The sequence below is a fragment of the Eurytemora carolleeae genome, unplaced genomic scaffold, assembly GCF_000591075.1.
Source record: "Eurytemora carolleeae unplaced genomic scaffold, Eaff_2.0 scaffold354, whole genome shotgun sequence".
Taxonomy (NCBI): Eukaryota; Metazoa; Arthropoda; class Copepoda; order Calanoida; family Temoridae; genus Eurytemora; species Eurytemora carolleeae.
Window position 1 is genome coordinate 1 of NW_019396571.1, and position 19,471 is coordinate 19,471.

The 19,471-nt window shown below is 32.3% G+C and overlaps 3 protein-coding genes across 4 annotated transcripts; 2 read left to right on the top strand and 1 right to left on the bottom strand.

The window, feature by feature from the left end:
- Positions 1-1,404: 1,404 nt before the first annotated feature.
- On the bottom strand, positions 1,405-3,375 carry LOC111705681 (heat shock factor-binding protein 1). 2 transcript variants are annotated; one of them, XR_002766064.1, is made up of 5 exons: positions 3,307-3,375; positions 2,579-2,625; positions 2,234-2,275; positions 1,586-2,124; positions 1,407-1,436 (listed from the first exon to the last, which is right to left on the bottom strand). XR_002766064.1 is itself a non-coding variant. In XM_023478310.1 (4 exons), exons 1-4 carry the CDS (start codon positions 3,341-3,343, stop codon positions 1,972-1,974), a joined length of 279 nt encoding a protein of 92 aa, XP_023334078.1. In that variant the 5' UTR covers positions 3,344-3,375; the 3' UTR covers positions 1,405-1,971. The 2 variants fall into 2 exon arrangements, 1 of the variants encoding a protein (XP_023334078.1); XM_023478310.1 differs by having other exon boundaries at positions 1,405-2,124.
- Positions 3,376-6,674: 3,299 nt separating this feature from the next.
- LOC111705685 (partner of Y14 and mago) lies at positions 6,675-11,283 on the top strand. The gene is made up of 6 exons (XM_023478314.1): positions 6,675-6,778; positions 7,307-7,361; positions 7,568-7,617; positions 8,333-8,474; positions 9,485-9,548; positions 10,364-11,283. The coding sequence occupies exons 1-5, from the start codon at positions 6,690-6,692 to the stop codon at positions 9,542-9,544; spliced, it is 396 nt and encodes a 131-aa protein (XP_023334082.1). The 5' UTR covers positions 6,675-6,689; the 3' UTR covers positions 9,545-9,548; positions 10,364-11,283.
- Positions 11,284-11,318: 35 nt separating this feature from the next.
- LOC111705687 (eukaryotic translation initiation factor 2D) lies at positions 11,319-18,948 on the top strand. The gene is made up of 8 exons (XM_023478315.1): positions 11,319-11,373; positions 12,096-12,201; positions 12,984-13,034; positions 14,049-14,124; positions 14,950-15,071; positions 15,553-15,637; positions 16,453-16,617; positions 18,913-18,948. The coding sequence occupies exons 1-8, from the start codon at positions 11,322-11,324 to the stop codon at positions 18,946-18,948; spliced, it is 693 nt and encodes a 230-aa protein (XP_023334083.1). The 5' UTR covers positions 11,319-11,321.
- Positions 18,949-19,471: the final 523 nt, after the last annotated feature.

The window sequence follows — 19,471 nt, forward strand, 5'->3', positions numbered from 1 at the left end:
TACACTAAAAATTCTGTAAATTATATCTAAAAAGCAGTGCTTAGGATCCATTTAATTTTGATGCGGATCCGGATCCGGATCCTGGATCCGCACTGGAAAATAATGGATCCGGATCCGGATCCAGGTCATTTCTTTAAGATTTACTAAATTTTTTTGCATATTTTTATCCTAAAACTTGATGAACCATTCAAAAATGAGGAAATTTTATAATCTCTCTTTTTTTCAAAAGTTCAGATTTTGGTTTTAGTAGAAAAAGTTTTTTGGAAGTTTTTAGTTGATATTTTACCCCTTGGATCCGGATCTGTGGATCCACATATTTTTACGGATCTGGATCCATGAAGCCAAAATCTTGCCGATCCAACGGATCTGGATCCTAAGCACTCCTAAAAGTTGAAATAAAAATTATTTTACTTTGTTCTGATTAATAGAATTTTTTTTTATAAGAATGTTTTTCATAAATTAAACATTTTATTTTCAAACTCACTTGCTTTTCTTGAGACTCATGTGACCTAATATGAATAAGAAACATTTCAAAATGAAGAAAAAATCCATTTCGGATATTGGGGAGTAAAGCAGGGGTGAAGGGGAAGATTAAACATCAACTGACAACCCCCCCCCCCTACCCCATCCTGATAATTTAACTCAAGAATTCATTACTTTCCGCTTTAACAAAAAAACACATTTGTTTTTAACAGTTTTTTAATGTTGATTAAACAATAGACAATAAAAATGTCATACAATTTTTTCATAATCATTTTCTTTCCCTTAAAAATGTAATTTATCGTCTAAAATCGTGCCATTTTTGAAGGTAAGGTGAGGATGCATTTTTCTGGAACTACTTATATTTTAAATAGAGGGCATCCCACGAAACATGAGAGTAACAAGACGACTTGACGGCCATTTTTCATCTTTTATATAATTTACGGCATGTATACCTAAATAAATGCTGGAAATATAATTCTAAGGTTAATAGTAAAAAAATACCCCATGTCTTGGCATTTCCAAAATGTGGTCTGCCCTTTTTTGTGCTCTCAACATGACCGGAGATATGTTTAATATTGTTCAGATGTCGACAATTTTTGTTTTATTTTTAAAAGACCTCAACTCAGTATCCATGAAAATATAATGAAAACACAAAAAAGACAGACTACATTTTGGAAATCCAAGAACTAGAAGAATTTTTTGGTTATTTTTTCAAGAACCATATTTTCGAAACAAGATGGACAACTGAATGTCTTAAATAAATCTAAAGATCAAAGATTGTCTTGCTAAGTTGTCATGTTTTGTGGGACACCAGCTGCATCATTTGAATGTTTCTATCCCTGTAATAGATGAAAACAATCAGAAGAGTGAGAAACAGGATCAAAATCTTTCTTCTTCTCATTCTCATTGCTTTACCATTCCTCTGAAACAACTAGGATATGCTGAAGAACACACTGTTCCAACCAAAGCATATTTAAAAAAGCATTGTAAAAAAGACGACATTTAGTTTCAGCGTAATAGTTCCACTTGAAGGGGAAATATTTAGATAATATAGTATTTCCGAAACTAAATGTTGTCTTTTTTACTATGTTGTTTTAAAGACCTTTCTGGGGCAATGTGAGAATTAATATATAAGTAAGATAATAGAAACATTTCTTCAAATCAAACAATTCAAATCAAGAAATCTACTCGAAAAAATAAGGCAGGCAGTGTACAGAAAGATGAAAAGCAATTCGAAACACAATTTGGAAATAAATTAGATTTAAATACGAAACATGTTCAAAATCAATTTTATTTATTCAAAGTAGCCTCAATCAGAATTAGCTCTTCAACTGGGCTTTTTTAAATATCTGGGAAATCTTAAACATTATAAAATGGAAAATTCAAGCCTTCAAAAGCCTAAATAACCATATGATTAAATAGTGATTGAAAAACAGGTTTTTTTTAAAAATATAAAACCGATATCAATCAATTGTTTTTAAATTTAAACTATTTGGATTCCTTTTCTTGGGTTAATGCAGGATTGCTTGCGTTCCCCGCTTGTGACATGAGATCGTTAATGTTGTGCTCAAGATCGTCGATCCTTGATCCCATATCGTCAATACGAGTGATGATCTGATCCGACATCATTTGGAATCTTTCCTGAAATATGAAGAAAAAAAAATATAAAGATGAGATTTAAGCAACAACTAAACGGAATGAATCTTTTTGGATGGCTCCGAAGTACTTGGTTTAACTGTATAATCTAGACCTGCATCTGTTGGAGCATGTTTTGAATGTATCCTGTCAATTCCTGATTATTAAACAGAAAATTTAGGAGTTAGGTTGAAAATGGAAATATTGCCAGAATTCTAGCCACGAATTCTGGACCCCTTCCCGATATTTCTGAAATAAAATGACATTTTTGGTTATAATAATAGCTATTGGCCGCAAAACTCGACTCTTATTTTGTCCAAGTGCTGGACCGAAAATTGGTAGATTTTTATGAACATTTCTTCAGACATGCTGTCCTTTATAACACGCTAAAAATGTTCAAAATTGTTGTTTAAAAATTGTACAAAAGCATCCGCTGCACTGGTTTAAATTCTGTTTGTTCCTGGACGTTTTTAGGATCCTGCATGAGCCCCTCACTCTCTGCTTTATCTAACAAATATTTATATTCACTCATTAAGGATTGTTTAGGGGTGTATATTTTCTAGGAAAAATCATTCTCCCCCCCCCGCTTGTTTTTCGCTGATATGGAGAAAATAAATAAAATTTTGGGTTAAAAACCCAAAGGGTGATAAAACTTGTCACCCAAGCATTCAAAAATTATCTCCCATTGTGGAGGGATTCTTAAATATACCCATCCCAGAAATACTTTAAATAATTAATCAATTAATGATTAAGAAAAAATAAACTAATCGTTTGAACCAAATAACGTTTGAACCAAATACCGTTTGAACCAAATAACGTTTGAACCAAATAACGTTTGAACCAAATACCGTTTGAACCAAATAACGTTGGAACCAAGATTTACTAATTCGCAGGTAGTAATTAAGCTAAGAAGTGTAGTTAAACTTCATCTTCGAATATCTACTTGGTACTTAACCTAATTAAATCTGAATTTTGATGTGAAACAATGTGCTAAATGTGTTTTTCTTAAATTGTCATAATACGACAAGTAAGGTTGGCTGTTTAAAAAACATAGGTTTGTACGGCGATTCGCACTTGTGAACTACTTAAGCTTTTAATTGTGGCTCTTTAAGTGAGCATCTTCTCTTTGTACAAAAAATATGGGCCCGATCGGTTCAGCCATTTTGACGTTTAACGTTATGATGTTACCTGTAGCAGGATTCTGTTCTAATTTATCTTCAGACATTTTGATTCTTTCTCGATTTATCTGAAAGTTATTTTTCTGATTCATTAAATCAAAATTCCTTTTTCGTTTTATGTAAAAATTGTTATACCATGCATTTTAGACCCATATATATATTTGAAAAGAGTTTAAAATCATGTATCGAATTCTAACATGTAAAAAGTACGAATTTCTATTGTTTTGATAATTGTGAGCTGTGACGTATTTGATAGGTAACTGTAATTTATCTAAAAGTGTAAAAATCACAATTTTTTACAGCTTAAAGATTTCAGTAGCACGCATTACACACATTAACAAGTAAAGTATATTGCATGCTATTTTATTAGAATACTTTAGAGATCACAGGAGACACCATCATGCTGCACCATGTTTTTATGGCTGAGTACAGCAATAGTCATAGGCCTATAGATGTAATGGAAGTTGGAACAATTAATGATATCCTGAGAGGTATATCAGGTGAGAAGATCATCTGAGATCTGGTAGAGGTTTCAGAAGGATGTCCCGACAATCTCTGGCTTTGTCGTCTCAACCCATCCTTTTCCCCCGAAGGTTCTGCCCGGTGGAAGATGAGATATCGAGAAGAACAGGTTTGATACTCGATCTAATTTAACCAGTATGATTAGAACTCTTGACAGAGGAAACCTAAGTGGAGATACGCCGGGTCCCTACAATATGCTACAACATTCCATACCCGGGGTATGAAGACCAAGCACATAAATCCCTCTATCTTTGACGGGATATCATGATCAAAAATGGAGAGAGAAGACGTATACAGAGATGCTCCAACTAAATAATAAATACAGATTTAGAATGGGAAAATCTGTGATTACACATTTCAAGGTCATCTACAGGATTGTAAAGCCACATCAAAAGCCATTGGGTTTGGCGCTGGAGAAGGCAGAAAGGTCTAACAGGAAAAGGAAACATTATGATCGCTAAATCAAGGAAATAATTTCCCCTTTTTCGACCGCAAAATATCAATAATGCGCTTTTGCCGCGGTAATTTCCCAATTATGGCTTTATCTTTTAGCGGACCTAAGAGCTGCGTGCAAAAGACCCTAATGCTTTTATTTAATGTAATAATTTGTATTTGTTAAGTGCGTGTGCGCCATTAACCTTTAAAGTTTTTTTTTAATTTTGTTTTCATTAGAAAACAATAGATACAGTTAGATGGGAAAGTTTACAATTTTTTTGAGGCACTTTTCTCATTTGTAAACTGCCGCAAACATTTGTAAGAAAAAGCTTCTCTCTCTCTCCTCTGTCCTCATAAATATACCTCCAATTACGACACGAACAGCTGCAACCTGAACTTGAGGGAAAACCGAGCGTCTTATTAAAACCATATATAATAGTATCTTTTTTGTGTTTATTAATTTGGATAATTGACCGTAAAAATAATTGTAGCATTTCTTAAAAATGGCTGATTAGTATTATGTATGATGATTCAACTTGAACTGTGTTGCTCCCAATCTTGTAATCTTTTACCTTGAATTTCGCGATCGTTTGAGCGGATCGCATGTTTATTATGTTATTATGATATATTATCAATTTTGTAAACGACCAATATTATTCAACAAAGTTGCAGAAATTAAGTTTGTGTTATTTCAAATGTAGTTTAGATTAAGATAGTTTCTGGGGCCGAGCGCTGCATATCCATATCCAACTTCGAACAAGTGTAACAAATTTTTCAGGCAATAGTTAAACATGACAGCTGAGCAGAAAGCAATGCAGTATTTGGATCCGGACACAGGTTAGTGTTACTTTTCTTTCTAACTGCTTGTACAAGTTTAATCACTAAAACGCTAACATCATCGAATAGAGATGCACAAACTCCTGAGTTCATTAATTTAGAATTATACCGCCGTTGAATCCGGAAAGAGCAGTAAATAATGAGAAAGAGTTTTGGACTTTATATGTGAACATTTGGCTGGAGCAACCCTGGCCTTTCCTAGCCGCAGTTCTTACCCCCCTCCTTGTCTGTCCTAGCTGTAGGTCGTCTTTTAAATATAAGCCCATTGCACTTGATTTTTTTAATTTAACGAAAGATGATCGAAATTCCGTGGCTGCGATTAAACAAATTCGGAAAAAGTTTTTAAGATTAAGACATCTTGCAGACATTAAAGGTATGGCGTAAATTTCTATAGTTGAGTCCATTTTTGAAGATGACATTCTTTAAACACTTACTCAAATTTGTGAACAATTCCTTTACATAATTGTTTATCAGGGTTCCTGATGTTGCCAGGAACACAGAGACCTGATGGATCATGGCGGAAGCCTAGAAGGTCAGTAATACTCTGTTCTTGCTTAGGATCCAGTGGTTTTGATCCGGATCCTGGATCCGCACTGGAAAAATTTGATCCGGATCCAGGTCAAAAACATTTAATGATCTTTAAACAAAAGAATTTAAAAGATTATTTTCCTCTTTTTTCGCTTACTTTATGCTGAAACTTGACGAACCTTTAAGATGAGAAATTTTAATAATATCTTGTTTTCTTTAGTTCAGATTTGGGTTTTCTGAGCAACAGATTATTTTGTTTGCATTTTTTGTTGATATTTTGACCTTTGGATCTGGATCCATGGGTCCGCATATTTTTGGGGATTCGGATCCGGATATCCAAAATGTTGCTGATCCATCGGATCCGAGCTGGGAACTTTAGAATGTGATATCCTTAATCCCGATCTGTTAATTAATCTGGAGATTAAATTCATGAGGACAACAAGCAATATTTAATCTGGAGATTTAGAAAAAGAGTGGATTAAGCATTAATCCCGATATCCACCATTCAAAAGCTCCGGATACTAAACGCTGCTTCTACCTATCTATCTATCTATGTAATTATCAGTTATCTATCCATCTATCGATCTATCAACTATCCAGTGCTCAGGATCCATTTGATTTTGATGCGACCCAAAAAATTGATCCGGATCCAAATCCGGATCCGGATTTTCAATTTTCAATGTTTTTGTGCTATTTTTTTCGCTTATTTTTATCCTAAAACTTAATGAACCATTCAAAAATGAGGGAATTTTTTCTAATCTCTTTTTTTCTAAAGTTGGGTTTTTAGGAGTAAAAAAGTTTTTTTTTGTAGTTTTTGGTTGATAACTGCCTCAATATGAAATTATAGGACTGACGACATAATTCACAATTCACAATGGTATCCTTCTTCCCTTTATCTGATCAATTCAATGCAGATTGTGGAATACTGTCGTTTTTCTAGTTCTTAAAGTGGTTAGTTTCACATTTTTTTTATCTCGTCAAGCTTTTTTTATGTACCGTTGTGAATCGGTCATGATACTTCATGAACGGAGAGTCACTTGAAACACCGTGTATAGTCCCATTAATGATATCATGTTATGTTCAGATACGTTCGTTCTTCCTAAACCTGTTGTAACTATTCCTGGTCTGAGCACTAAACCCTCGGCTCCTCTCGTTCCAAGGTAGTATCAAATATAATTTGATTATAAACAGAAAAAAATGGTTAAATTCCCCCCAACCCCCCTCCTGGCTGACCGAATCGCTGCAATAACTCTTGTGCTCTAACAATAGTTTGCTTCTTTACGCCATTGTTTGCTTCTACAGGATTATATTTTTGTCGAAAATCAACCCCCCCCCCTCCTTTATGTTAGACCTATCGTTTAACTTGTTAAAGGGGTGGGGTTTGTAGCCCAGAATTAGGGGAAACAATTTTTTCGTGTCAATAAAAGAATCCAGTATCAGTTGTATTGAAATTTGAAATTTTTACCCTTTTATTATATTCCCCCGCAGTACATTAAAAAAATATTGACATGTGAAAAAATATTGACATGTGAAAAAAAATGTCAAACTTTTTCTTAAAATCCTGATTTGAACATGTGATATTTCAGTTCCAAATCCTGATTTGAACATGTGATATTTCAGTTCCAAATCCTGATTTGAACATGTGATATTTCAGTTCCAAATCCTGATTTGAACATGTGATATTTCAGTTCCAAAGCTAAGAAGAAGAAAAATAAAGGAGGAAGCGGTAACAATGAAATCAAGGCAACTAATGAACTAATGAACAAATGGTTGATTGATTGATTGGTTTTAAAACCTAATTCAAATTTTGTTGAAACACTTAAGTTTGAACTTTAAAGCGTAAGCTCTGTTTTATAAGTGCTTTGTATTTCCTTAAAAACCAAATTCCATTGAATTAATTTTTTTGTGTGATAATTATCATTAATTTTCTCATTGATTGATTGGCTCAGGATTTGTCAGATACGCTTAAAAAAACTGTTGTATCAGAAACCAGGCCTAGGTAAGTCGACACTACAGTCAAGGTACTAATGCAAGGAAAGTTAATTGTGGTCGCGTATACTCTGCGTACATATTGAAACCAGTTCTCTCTGGGTGGAATTTGTAAACAAGAATAAATGCATCAGTTTTCGTCTAGCATCCGAGGAAGATAAAAGCATTTAATTTTGATAATTTTGAAAATTCACATAATAGTTTACAATGACCAGAATATTTCATAGATTATTTATTCCATTTCAGGCTGTGACATTCGTCTTGTGTTTACTTTTCCGCCAAAGACAGTACAAAAAATGCGTACACCTCTGAAATAACTTTCCTTGCATTAGTACCTTGGCTAGAGTGATGTTATGCATTGACCCCCTTCCCCCGTTCGTTTTCGTTTCTATGGATTGTCCCCATTAATGATTGAGAATGTTATTTAAAGTGACCCCGCCAATTGATAAGGTTGCATGTCCCTTACACATTTATCTGAACGACAATGAGGAAAATATCCTCGTTTTTTCTTTCCTAAAATGTTTTAATTTGGTCCATTTTATTCCTTCTCTTATGCCGCATAAATCTGTAAGTCACTTTAGAGAGATAAAATTAGCAATTTTTGATCAGACGAAGGTTTAAGAGGTTTCGCTGTCAATATTGCACCAGCACTTTAAAGGGTCACTTGAAAATACCTTTATTGTCCCTTTAGGTCAAAGCTATCTTGAAAATGTATTTCCTTTAAGAAATGATGCGGGGCAACCCTTGGCTACAGATCCTCAGAAGAAACTGAGAAACTTGAAGAAAAAGTTGCGAGATATTGAAGCTCTTGAAGAGAAGCTCAACTCTGGAGAGATCCCTACGCCAGAGAAGGAGCAGTTGGAAAAGGTAAACTTAGGGATTAAGGGATTGAGGGTTAAGGGATTGAGGATTAAGGGATTGGTCACTCATCTTAAACCAGATTTTCTTCCAGATTGTATTATCTGATATTTTAAACTTTAATTATTCGATCTAGCAGATTTTTTTTGTTTGAAATAGCAATTGAGAAGAGTTATCAGCAGTGCTTACGATCCACTTCATTTTGATACAGATCTGGATCCTACGTAGTACTTATTATGAGCCTAAGCACTCTTTATCCGTGCTTTTTAAAGTAAACATTTATTCAACAGTAAGAATTTTATGTTACCAGTGCTGGGAACTTTTGTGTAGTTTACTCATAATCCCGATCGCTTGATCTCGATATCCAATGTGGGCACTTCTGATTTGCGGAAAACTTTGTCATATCTTTAGCTCCCTTTTACCCCGGCCCTGACTGGGTACGATTACCATCCATGGGGGATTTCAAATACAAGTTTAATTAATCTGCAGATTAATTAAAGATCGAGATTAAGCATTTATCTCGATATCTACAACATAAAAATTACTAGCACGGAGGTCTTAAATTTTGTTTGCATATTGCTAATCCATTTGGCAAGTACTGATCCGTATATTTTTTCACTCATGATTATTATAAAAAATAGTAAGATGAAATTATACAGTTTTAGAAGTACAATTATAGTTTCTAGATATAATTACATAATGAACAAAACCAGTGTGTTAAAGGAGAGGAAGATGAGTATTTAGTAGGTCGTCTCTGGTTCCAAAATCCAACACTACTAATTTGCAGATTTTATAATTCTCTTTGAGGTTATAGATACAGGCCACGGCAGTTGGGGCTTCACGGCTTCGGCTACTACCACTCCGATATAACAGTATCATTGCACATGTCATGGTAACTCTGTGACCCATGCACTCCGGAAGGAGGCAGAGGGTAGCTGCTGGGAGGGTTGGTTACCAGTCATATAAGATAGATAGATAGATAATAGACATAATATTCTTTTAAATCTTAAATATTGTAGGTTGCCAGGAAGGTTGAGGTAGAACGGGAAATCAAGTTGCTCGAAGAGGAAAACTCATAAAAAGGTAACATTTTCATTTACGTTTTGAGATGGAATACGAAACAGCAAGCTGGTTTATGATTTCGTTTAATGTCATTTGGTGGTGCGCAACTGTGCAGTGCTGAGTGCATATATTTATTTAAATATAGATTTTTTAATATTTTTATTCGTTTTTTTAATAAAATTGTGTCAAGCATTTGTTTTTATGTCTTTTTTTACGCATTTGTTTCTGAAAACGGTATATCTTTTTTTACGCATTCGTTTCTGAAAACGGTATATCTTTTTTTTACTATGTAGTAGTTCGACCGTTTGTTCTCTCAATCAATTATTTGTTTTATTTATTTATTCATTGTATGGATGTTTCTTGTTTACTGTTGATGTTTATGTTTTATTTATTTATTCATTGATTTTCAGATGTTTCTTGTTTACTGTTGATGTTTATGTTTTATTTACTTAAATTTTTTAAATGTCGTTGTACTGGGAAAAAATAAATATTTTTGGAGATTATTAGCTGGATAAATGTTTAAATTATTGAATTTTTGGGATAAAAGTGTCAAAAATAGAGAAACATTTGCCAGTTGATGTTTAATTTTCGTATAGATTAGATTCTCAAATATATATATATATATACCACCATCTTGGATGTATTTATCCTTCATCTGTTTTTTAAATTTTATTTTTGAACTTCCATTGTAATCACAGGGCTGTATATTTGCTTGAAAAATTATTCCCCCGGCCCTCCCCTTCTTGACATTTTTAACCCCGGTAATTTTTGGTCTAACATTAGCAAAAGGATGAAAAAAATTGCAACTGTAAATTAATCAGTTCTTTTCTTTTCAGGTGTTCGTTCTTTCTTCCTTGCCAAAATATCTCAACTAACATGTTTTACACCTGTTGCATCACAGTACATTATATCTACAGTATTGTACATAAGATGTTCTTTTTTACAGTCAGTAGTGTACACTCTGTTCATTGTACAATTGCTTGTACAGATTACCATTTAAAAGTGTTCGGTGCACACTTCAGAGTGTACTGTACAGCGTATGCTGAACAGTGTACACTATACAATGTACAATTTACATTGTACATACCAGAACAAACAATATATTTACGAGCATTGTCTACAGTTATGAACTCCATTCTTAAAACGATTTTTCTTAAACAGGTGTTCACTAATGAACACTGTACTCTGTAACTCTTAAGTCATTTTTGTTTTTACCTAGCCTTGATTTTATCCTTTTCTTATTTATTATCTAAAACTGTTTTTACAATTAATGTTTTATGATTTTACAACCCTTTGACTTGTTAATTCCACTTAGCATTATCCTACTTTGTGTATTATTTTTTCTTCTGTTCTTATTAAAATGATTTTAGGTATTTTCCCAAAGGGCAATTTCCCATGGACAATTTTCCAAGTGGAAATTTCCCAAATGTGCAATTTCCCAATCCCAAGTCTATCCTAGCCGCAGCGATCGGCCAACATTGCAGCCTGTGACGCCTACAAGGCCTAACTTAAGCTTTTGGAAGTTGCCGCTTGGGAAATTGTCATTTGGGAAGTCACCCTTAGGAAAATAATCTTGGGAAGAATACCTCACAACATTTAAATCGACGCATTATTAACATTGTACTTGTACAGTACTGATCTTTTTACTGTATTCAATTAGTGTACTTGAAGTACATACATGTTATGTACTCACTCCTCTGTTCATGTTTTTGTAACTTATCTGTTAAAATGAAATAAATAAATCGTAAACATTAAATATTTCAAATAAAACTAAATTATTATTTCAGAAGAAAAATGGGATTTTTCAATAAACCCTTTAGGGTTAAATCCAACACACAGATGAAAGGTGCAATTAATATAAGATATATATCTGCTTATTATTACATTTTGGAAGATTCTGATCCGCTTCCGAATACTGGATCCGGATCCAAGCCATGAACATTGAACAATTCTAAGATTTACAGATTTTTGAACAAATGAAGAATTTACAATTTTTATACTTGATGCTTTAACCTTCATTCTCGTTTTAACTAAATAAATTCCTCCTCTGATCAAAGCTTCCTTGCGCTTTGAACTCCTGACTTCGTTCGATTACCATGCTGGATATCGAATAAAGATTAAATTGATTTGAGACTAAATACAGATCGAGATCAAACACTGATCTCGATATCCACAATCCTCCTTTTGGACTTCCCCCATATTAAATATATAATTGATACAAAATTGATCCGTAGCATTTTGGCTTCCGGATCCGCTAAAATATGCGGATCCAAGAGGGAAAATACCAACCAGAAGCTACAAACAAAAAACTCAAATCTGAATTGTTGAAGAAAAAAGATTATTAAAAATTTCCTTATTTCTAAATGGTATTAAGTTTTAGCATAAAAATATCGAAAAAAAGAAGAAAATTTTGAAAATTCTTATTTGTTCAAAAAATCCAGTAAATCTTTAAGATATATTCATGACCTGGATCCGGGTCCATTATTTTCCAATCCCGATCTAAAATCCGCATCAAAATTAAATGGATCCTAAGCACTGTATTAAACATGGCTCCATATTATCTTCCAGGTTCTGACAAGAAGAAGCTGAAAGTTCAGTTAATCGCAGCATTCCCTCTTCTGACGGAAGACGACCTTAACAACCTTATTCCGACCAAGGATGAAATCATTCAAAGGAATCTCTCATTCAGCTTTTTAATCTCTCAGTTTTAGAAATATTTTATATTTTGATACTCTAGCAATAAATTAGAAATAAATCAGTACAAAATCACGATAAGTGGCGCAGTTATAAAAACAAAAACCTAACTAATTAAAATCTTGGTCCTTAATAAGAGTTACAGATAATTTTTAAAAATTTGCTCTGTTGACGGATTTATCAATATTTCTATAAATTAAATTGAATAAGTTAAAAAATAAAATAAATTTTAAAAGAAGAAAAAATTTCAATTGAATTGACAGGCGATAACAAACTTGACAAAATAAATCTTAATGATACTTATAGAAGTGTAATGAAACAAGCTTAAATAATTTATGCATTAATGTAAAAAAATTTGAGATATGGATTTACAGAAAAGTTTGAAATATGGAATTACAAAAAAGTTTGAGATATGGATTTACAGAAAAGTTTGAGATATGGAATTACAAAAAAGTTTGAGATGGATTTACAAAAAAGTTTGAGATATAATTACAAAAAGTTTGAGATATGGAATTACAACAAGTTTGAGATATGGAATTACAAAAAAGTTTGAGATATGGATTTACAAAAAAGTTTGAGATATGGGATTACAACAAGTTTGAGATATGGAATAGCAAAAAGTTTGAGATATGGAATAATAAAAAGTTTGAGATATAATTACAACAAGTTTGAGATATGGAATCACAAAAAAGTTTGAGATATGAAATTACAAAAAGTTTAAGATATGGAATAACAAAAAAGTTTGATTGAGTGATTTGTTAGTAAAATTTATACCTTTGGTGGAGAGAGTCTGCTTCTTTATATTCACAACAGGAAAATATCAATGTTCATCCTTTTTTTTTGGTGTCGTGACATTTTTTCAAGTGCGTGTTTGCGGCCAGAGGTGTATTCAGGGGGGCTAAAGGGGCTCAGCCCCCCCTTGGACCAGTGAAATCCATAACTTTTTAGGGGTTTTCTGGCTACAACGGGTACTGAGCCCCTCGGAAAGAAAGAAAAAAAAATATGCCCCTGCCCCCCACACAGTGGGGTATTTTAGGGGGTCATGGGGGGGGGTGACTGGTTTTTCTTACAATATTCCTCTTAAAATGCATTTGTATTGTGTTCCATGGTTAGAATGGACAAAATGAATATATTCTGATAATCTTTTCATTTACAGACATTGCATGAATTGTAGCTTGTATTGATTTTTAATGATTTCAATTTATAATTACTTTTCCCGTTCATAAATTTATCCTTGAATGGATCCTGTAAACCCGCAATATATTATGATGTCTTTGATACAGCGAGCTTTTTGGAAGAAACAAATATATTTTATGGCAAAAGCACAAGAAAGCACAGCGGTTTCGGGATAATCTAAATATTTAAATAGATTCTAACAGCCATATAGAAAAGATTTAGGGGCTCCAGCAGCACCACACATCCTAGTTTAGTCAGAGTAGCGTGTTGAAAGAGTTTTCAACGAAATAGCGGGTTTTCGGTCGAAATTCTTTACTAAAGCATAACATTTACACAACTTAGAAACTTCTCTAAAAAAATTCTTTATTGACTGCAATTTTAATATAAATATTCTAATCCTGAGGATTAATCTAATTCCTCATCAATGCCCCGCCGGCCGTGGTTTGTGGTTTACTGCAGGGATAACAAAACTCAAATATAAAAATTGTCAAGTGTACTGTATATTGAGATCAAGGGATCGGGATTATAAGTACCCAATACAAAAGTTCCCAGCTCAGGACAGCGTAAGAAAGATTAATAATTTCTATAATTTCTTTATATTGGTTTTTACCGTACATGAATAATGAATTTCACATTGATATTTGTATCTAGAGATACTGTGTTCTTCCAGCTGGAGAAGGAGAAAACCTTCTACCCTTCCGTTTACACACTTTGGAAACATCCATTAGTAAGCAGTGCTTAGAATCCGGATCCGTTGGATCCCCAAGATTTTGACTTCCTGGATCCGGATCCGCAAAAATATGCGGATCCACGGATCCGGATCCAAGGGGTAAAATATCAACCAAAAACTACAAAAAAAAATTTCTTTACTCCTAAAACCCAACTCTGAACTTATGAAAAAAAAAGAGATTGGATCCTAAGCACTGTTAGTAAAATATATATCAGATTTTTTATTTAATGCACATTTTCAACTTCATCCAAATAATATTTTGCTCTCTATCATGTTTCGCAACCCTGCTTTCTCCGGAATAATGGTCGACCATCTTATATTATTTTATATAAGGAAATACGTTACAAGCCAATGCTTACTTACCAGGTTTGGTCAAATCCTTGCAACCTTGCATGTTAACGATTCTCATTGGCCTGACCTGGAAAAAATGCGTAATCCCTACTTTTTGTTAGTCTGTAGATTAGTTTAATCTTTATTTGATATCTGCAGGAAAGTGTTAAAAATTCAACTAATTAAAGTGCTGTTTGCAGAAACCGAACCCCCAATAAAAAGTCGTGAAATTTTGTGCGCAATCAATGGGAGAACTCTTATTGGTCGGAACGCAGATAGAATATCAAAAAGAGACGATTAAGAGTCCACTGTGGATATCGAGATTAAGCTATTGGGTTAAGCTCTGAACAGATATCCAGAATATTTTGAAATATCTAAAAGAAATTAAACAAATCCGCCGGATATCAAAAGCCTAATTTTTCTGAACTTAAAGACACGATTCAAAAGTTCTGAACTTGACTTAGGTTGAAAACACTAAAAGCTATTATTCAGCTGTTACCTGTGTTTACTACGCATCCGCCTGTGCTAGCTAAGCTGGTGAATGGAGCTGATCTGATGCTTCCTGGAATAGTTGTAGATGAATCTAAAGGAATTAAAGCTTACTGTGATGGCAAGTAAGTTATAAACAATTATAAACTGTGAAATATAACATTAACACTTGTTTGTAATATCAAATTTACAAAAATTGTGTTCAAAATTGTGAGCAGAGTGTTACAGATTTAAAATTTTGTGAGATAATTCTAACATTTTGTTCATAAGTTGAAAGAAGTCGTTCATACATTCTAATTTCTTGGGTTTTTATCATATATTGTTAATTTTTAGTTTTCCTAATTATAAAATGCAAGATTTAGAATATGTTTTATACATTTTTTTTAACTTTTGTGAAACCTTTTTTTAAATAAAATTTTTATTTATTTAAAAAAAACAGTAAATTAATCCAAACAAATCTGACGCTCTTTGCAAAATTAATTCACAATAGATTAGGAAATTAGGGGAGGGGGTGGATAATATCTATATTATCAAGACATCCTAGGGGAGGAGGTGGATGATATCTATATTATCAAGACATCATTTTAATTTTTGTTTTTGAAAAAGATTGGAAAAGGGAGATATTGTTTCTGTTAACCTGACTTCTAACATGGCTCCTGTAGCGATTGGACGAACTTGGAGATCTTCAGAGGTAAACAGAATAAATAAAAAAATAAAAAAAAATCTTTAAAACTTTTAAGCTTTTAAGCAGAATAAATCTTTGAGTAAAACTGAAAAAATCTTAGAATAAAACTGAAAAAATCTTCAAATAAGACTGAATAAATTTTCGAATAAAACTGAATAAATCTAGAATAATACGGAATAAATCTTCGAATAAAACTGAAAAAAAAACTTTGAATAAAACAAAAAAATCTACGAATAAAATTGAATAAATCTTCGATTAAAAGTGAATAAATCTTTGAATAAAACAGACAAATTATGATTTGATTTTGATACTTGATTTAACAGATTCAAAGTTAGAAATATATCATAAACTTTGCTCTATCTGAGCAAAGCCGAGTAATTAGGTCGTTTGTATAGTAAATCCTTAGCTGATTTGTTGATACCGATCAGAATCCTGGAAATTTGAAATTTGGCGCACCTTTTAATTAAAGAACTCTCATTGATCAGAATTCAGAGCTGAAAACTTTAGAATGAGATATCCTTAATCCCAATCGGTTAATTAACAGATTGAGATTAATAACAAGAATTAACAAGGATTAATAACAAGCATTTATTAATCTGAAGATTTAGAAAAAGAGGAGATAAAGCATTGATCTCGATATCCACCATTCGAAAGTTTTCAGCTTAGTATTGGGATCCAAAAAGAGGGTAAAAAAGGTGGATAAAGCAGAAATCATAAGTGTCCACAGTGGATATTTAGTTTCAATTCTTAAGTTTCAGATCTGGACTCTTCAATTATTTTATTAGCGGATTTTTAAAAAAGTATTCTCTCTTTCTCTCTAGGATATGTATATGGCAGTGAGAAGAGGTAAAGGGGTGGATATTCTTCACACATACGGGGACCAGGTACAAAAATTGAATCTTTTTTTCTTTAAAATGTGTTTAATTTTATTTGATCAATGTAATCTACAGCTTAAAGGTTTCCATCGTCGTTATTGTCGTGACCCTGTTTGTATAAAGGGTACCGTTTTTCAACGGTACCCTTGCCACCGTAATCTGATAAAGAGGCATCGGTTTTCTGGCATGAACATTCTTAATTCTGCCAATTTCTCCATTGTTTTTGAAAAAGAACTGCTTTTGCTTTTGCAGAGAAACCACAAATGAAAATAAACAGTTTTCATAAACAAAAACAAATATAATTAATACTTGATGATACAAAGCTTTTAATGGTACCGTTGTGAATCGGTCGTCTTGAAGTTACGTTTAGAATCTCTTAAAGAGTTTTTAAACTATTTTGTTAAAATATTTATTTAGAAAGTTTTTTTTCTTATCTTTTAAAATTAAAGCCATTTTTCATTAGTAATTATTTTTCAATATTTGTGTGGATCATTCATAGATCATTTTTTATCCCGAACCAGTTTGAAGTTATTTTCAGCGCTAAGTTTTGTGGTCCTCAGGTTAATGTGTGCTCTCAACGATTCACAACAGCACCCTTAATATCTCAAGCCTTTTTTTCAGTTGTATCTTAAAAAGTGTGAAAAGGTCATAATTTTCAGTTATCAAACTTTTATATTAAACGTGTCAAATTAGACTTATATATGCATCATTTATATTTGTCTAAAGCAAAATTACATTAAACAATAAAAAAGTTTAAAATTTAATACTATTACTCTTTTCTTTGGATATCGCATTTTATGATTGACAGGGTTTGCCAAAAAAAAACAGGTGCCACACAAGACCTTTAGTATGAGTATAGTTTTCATACTTCTGACTTACAAATTTATCTTTCAACGCACAAATATGCTCATTTAACTCTTGGACAAAATCTAATACATAGCTATTAGTAGTTATTTTGCGTCAGTTTAAAACCACCTTCACATGTTTAAATTTAATGGATGAAAAGCAAATCCATAGATTAATAACTAGAAAGATTTCAAAGGTATTGTATGCAAATTCTTATTTTTTTAAAGCAGTATAGTCCAGAGGATCGACTTTATTCGGGTATCCTGTTAGTGTTGGAAAAAAGAACCCTGAGCTGAAAACTTTAGAATGGTGGATATTGAGATTAATGCTTGATCCTCTCTTTTTCTTAATATCGAGACTAATCTTATCATGTACATGGATATATATATATAGAATGGTGGATATTGAGATTAATGCTTGATCCTCTCTTTGTCTTAATATCGAGACTAGACTAACCTATCCTGAAAAGTGTATAAAATTCAACAAATCAGAGTCGCGTACATGAAGCCGATAAATTAAAAATTTTGCGTGCCATGTAAGATTATATACAGAAACGGGAGGGACTCTCTAATTTTAAAAAACTGGTTTTTGATTTTTTCTCTACTATATCCAAGAAAGAACGGTTTAAGAAGAAAATCAAAAGTGCATTTGATACTCAGATTAAGTAATCGAGATTAAGTATATCTCATTCTAAAGTTTTCAGCTCTGGTCCTTTTTCTTTTTCTTGTAAATGTTGCTTAAGATTTTGCTAATATATGATTTTAAACAGTTACAAATAACAAAATCATAATGAGAATTATTTTTTTTTTCTTGCCTCAATAACAAACGCCAATGTCCAAATGTGTACAAATAAAAATGCTTGCATAAAGAACAACATTTAAAGTCAAAATTATTAACTGAAGATTAATAAGACAATTATCTTTTTTAAGATTGCATATTGTGAAGAATTATTAACTAAAGACTAATAAGATAATTCTCTTTGTTAAGATTGCATATGGTGAAGAATTATTAACTAAAGACTAATAAGACAATTCTCTTTGTTAAGTTTGCATATGGTGAAGAATTATTAACTAAAGACTAATAAGACAATTCTCTTTGTTAAGATTGCATATGGTAAAGAAATATTAACTGAAGACTAATAAGACAATTCTCTTTGTTAAGATTGCATATGGTGAAGAAATATTAACTAAAGACTAATAAGACAATTCTCTTTGTTAAGATTGTATATGGTAAAGAAATATTAACTAATAAGATAATTCTCTTTGTTAGGATTGCATATGGTGAAGAATTATTAACTAAAGACTGATAAGACAATTCTCTTTGCTAATATTACATATGGTGAAGAATTATTAACTAAAGACTAATATGACAATTCTCTTTGTTAAGATTGCATATAATGAAGAATTATTAACTAAAGACTAATAAGACAATTCTCTTTGTTAAGATTGCATATAATGAAGAATTATTAACTAAAGACTAATATGACAATTCTCTTTGTTAAGATTGCATATGGTGAAGAATTATTAACTAAAGACTAATATGACAATTCTCTTTGTTAAGATTGCATATGATGAAGAATTATTAACTAAAGACTAATAAGACAATTCTTATTATTAAGATTGCATATAATGAAGAATTATTAACTAAAGACTAATAAGACAATTCTCTTTGTTGAGATTGCATATGGTGAAGAATTATTAACTAAAGACTAATAAGACAATTCTCTTTGTTAAGATTACATATAGGAAAGAATGCTTAACTACAGACTAATAAGATAATTCTCTTTGTTAAGATTACATATGGTAAAGAATGCTGCTCCCGGACTAAACCTGGATCCTAAGAAATCTTCTTTCATCCAGAATATTTTGNGGTATCTAAAGAATACTTGAACCTAGTTTACTAGTATTACATATGAAAGAAAAATGAATCAATGCAACTACTCATTTGACTAAATATTCGACGAGTCGCTTTTTCTTACAATTTATTATTATTTACAACGATACAAAAACTAAAGGAAAATACTATACGAATCAAATATTATGAATTGAGAATGTTTCAGAGTGAGGGGGGATCTCCAGGGGAACCTCTAGTCTAGGGAGCTGGTCTTCAACTAACTGCT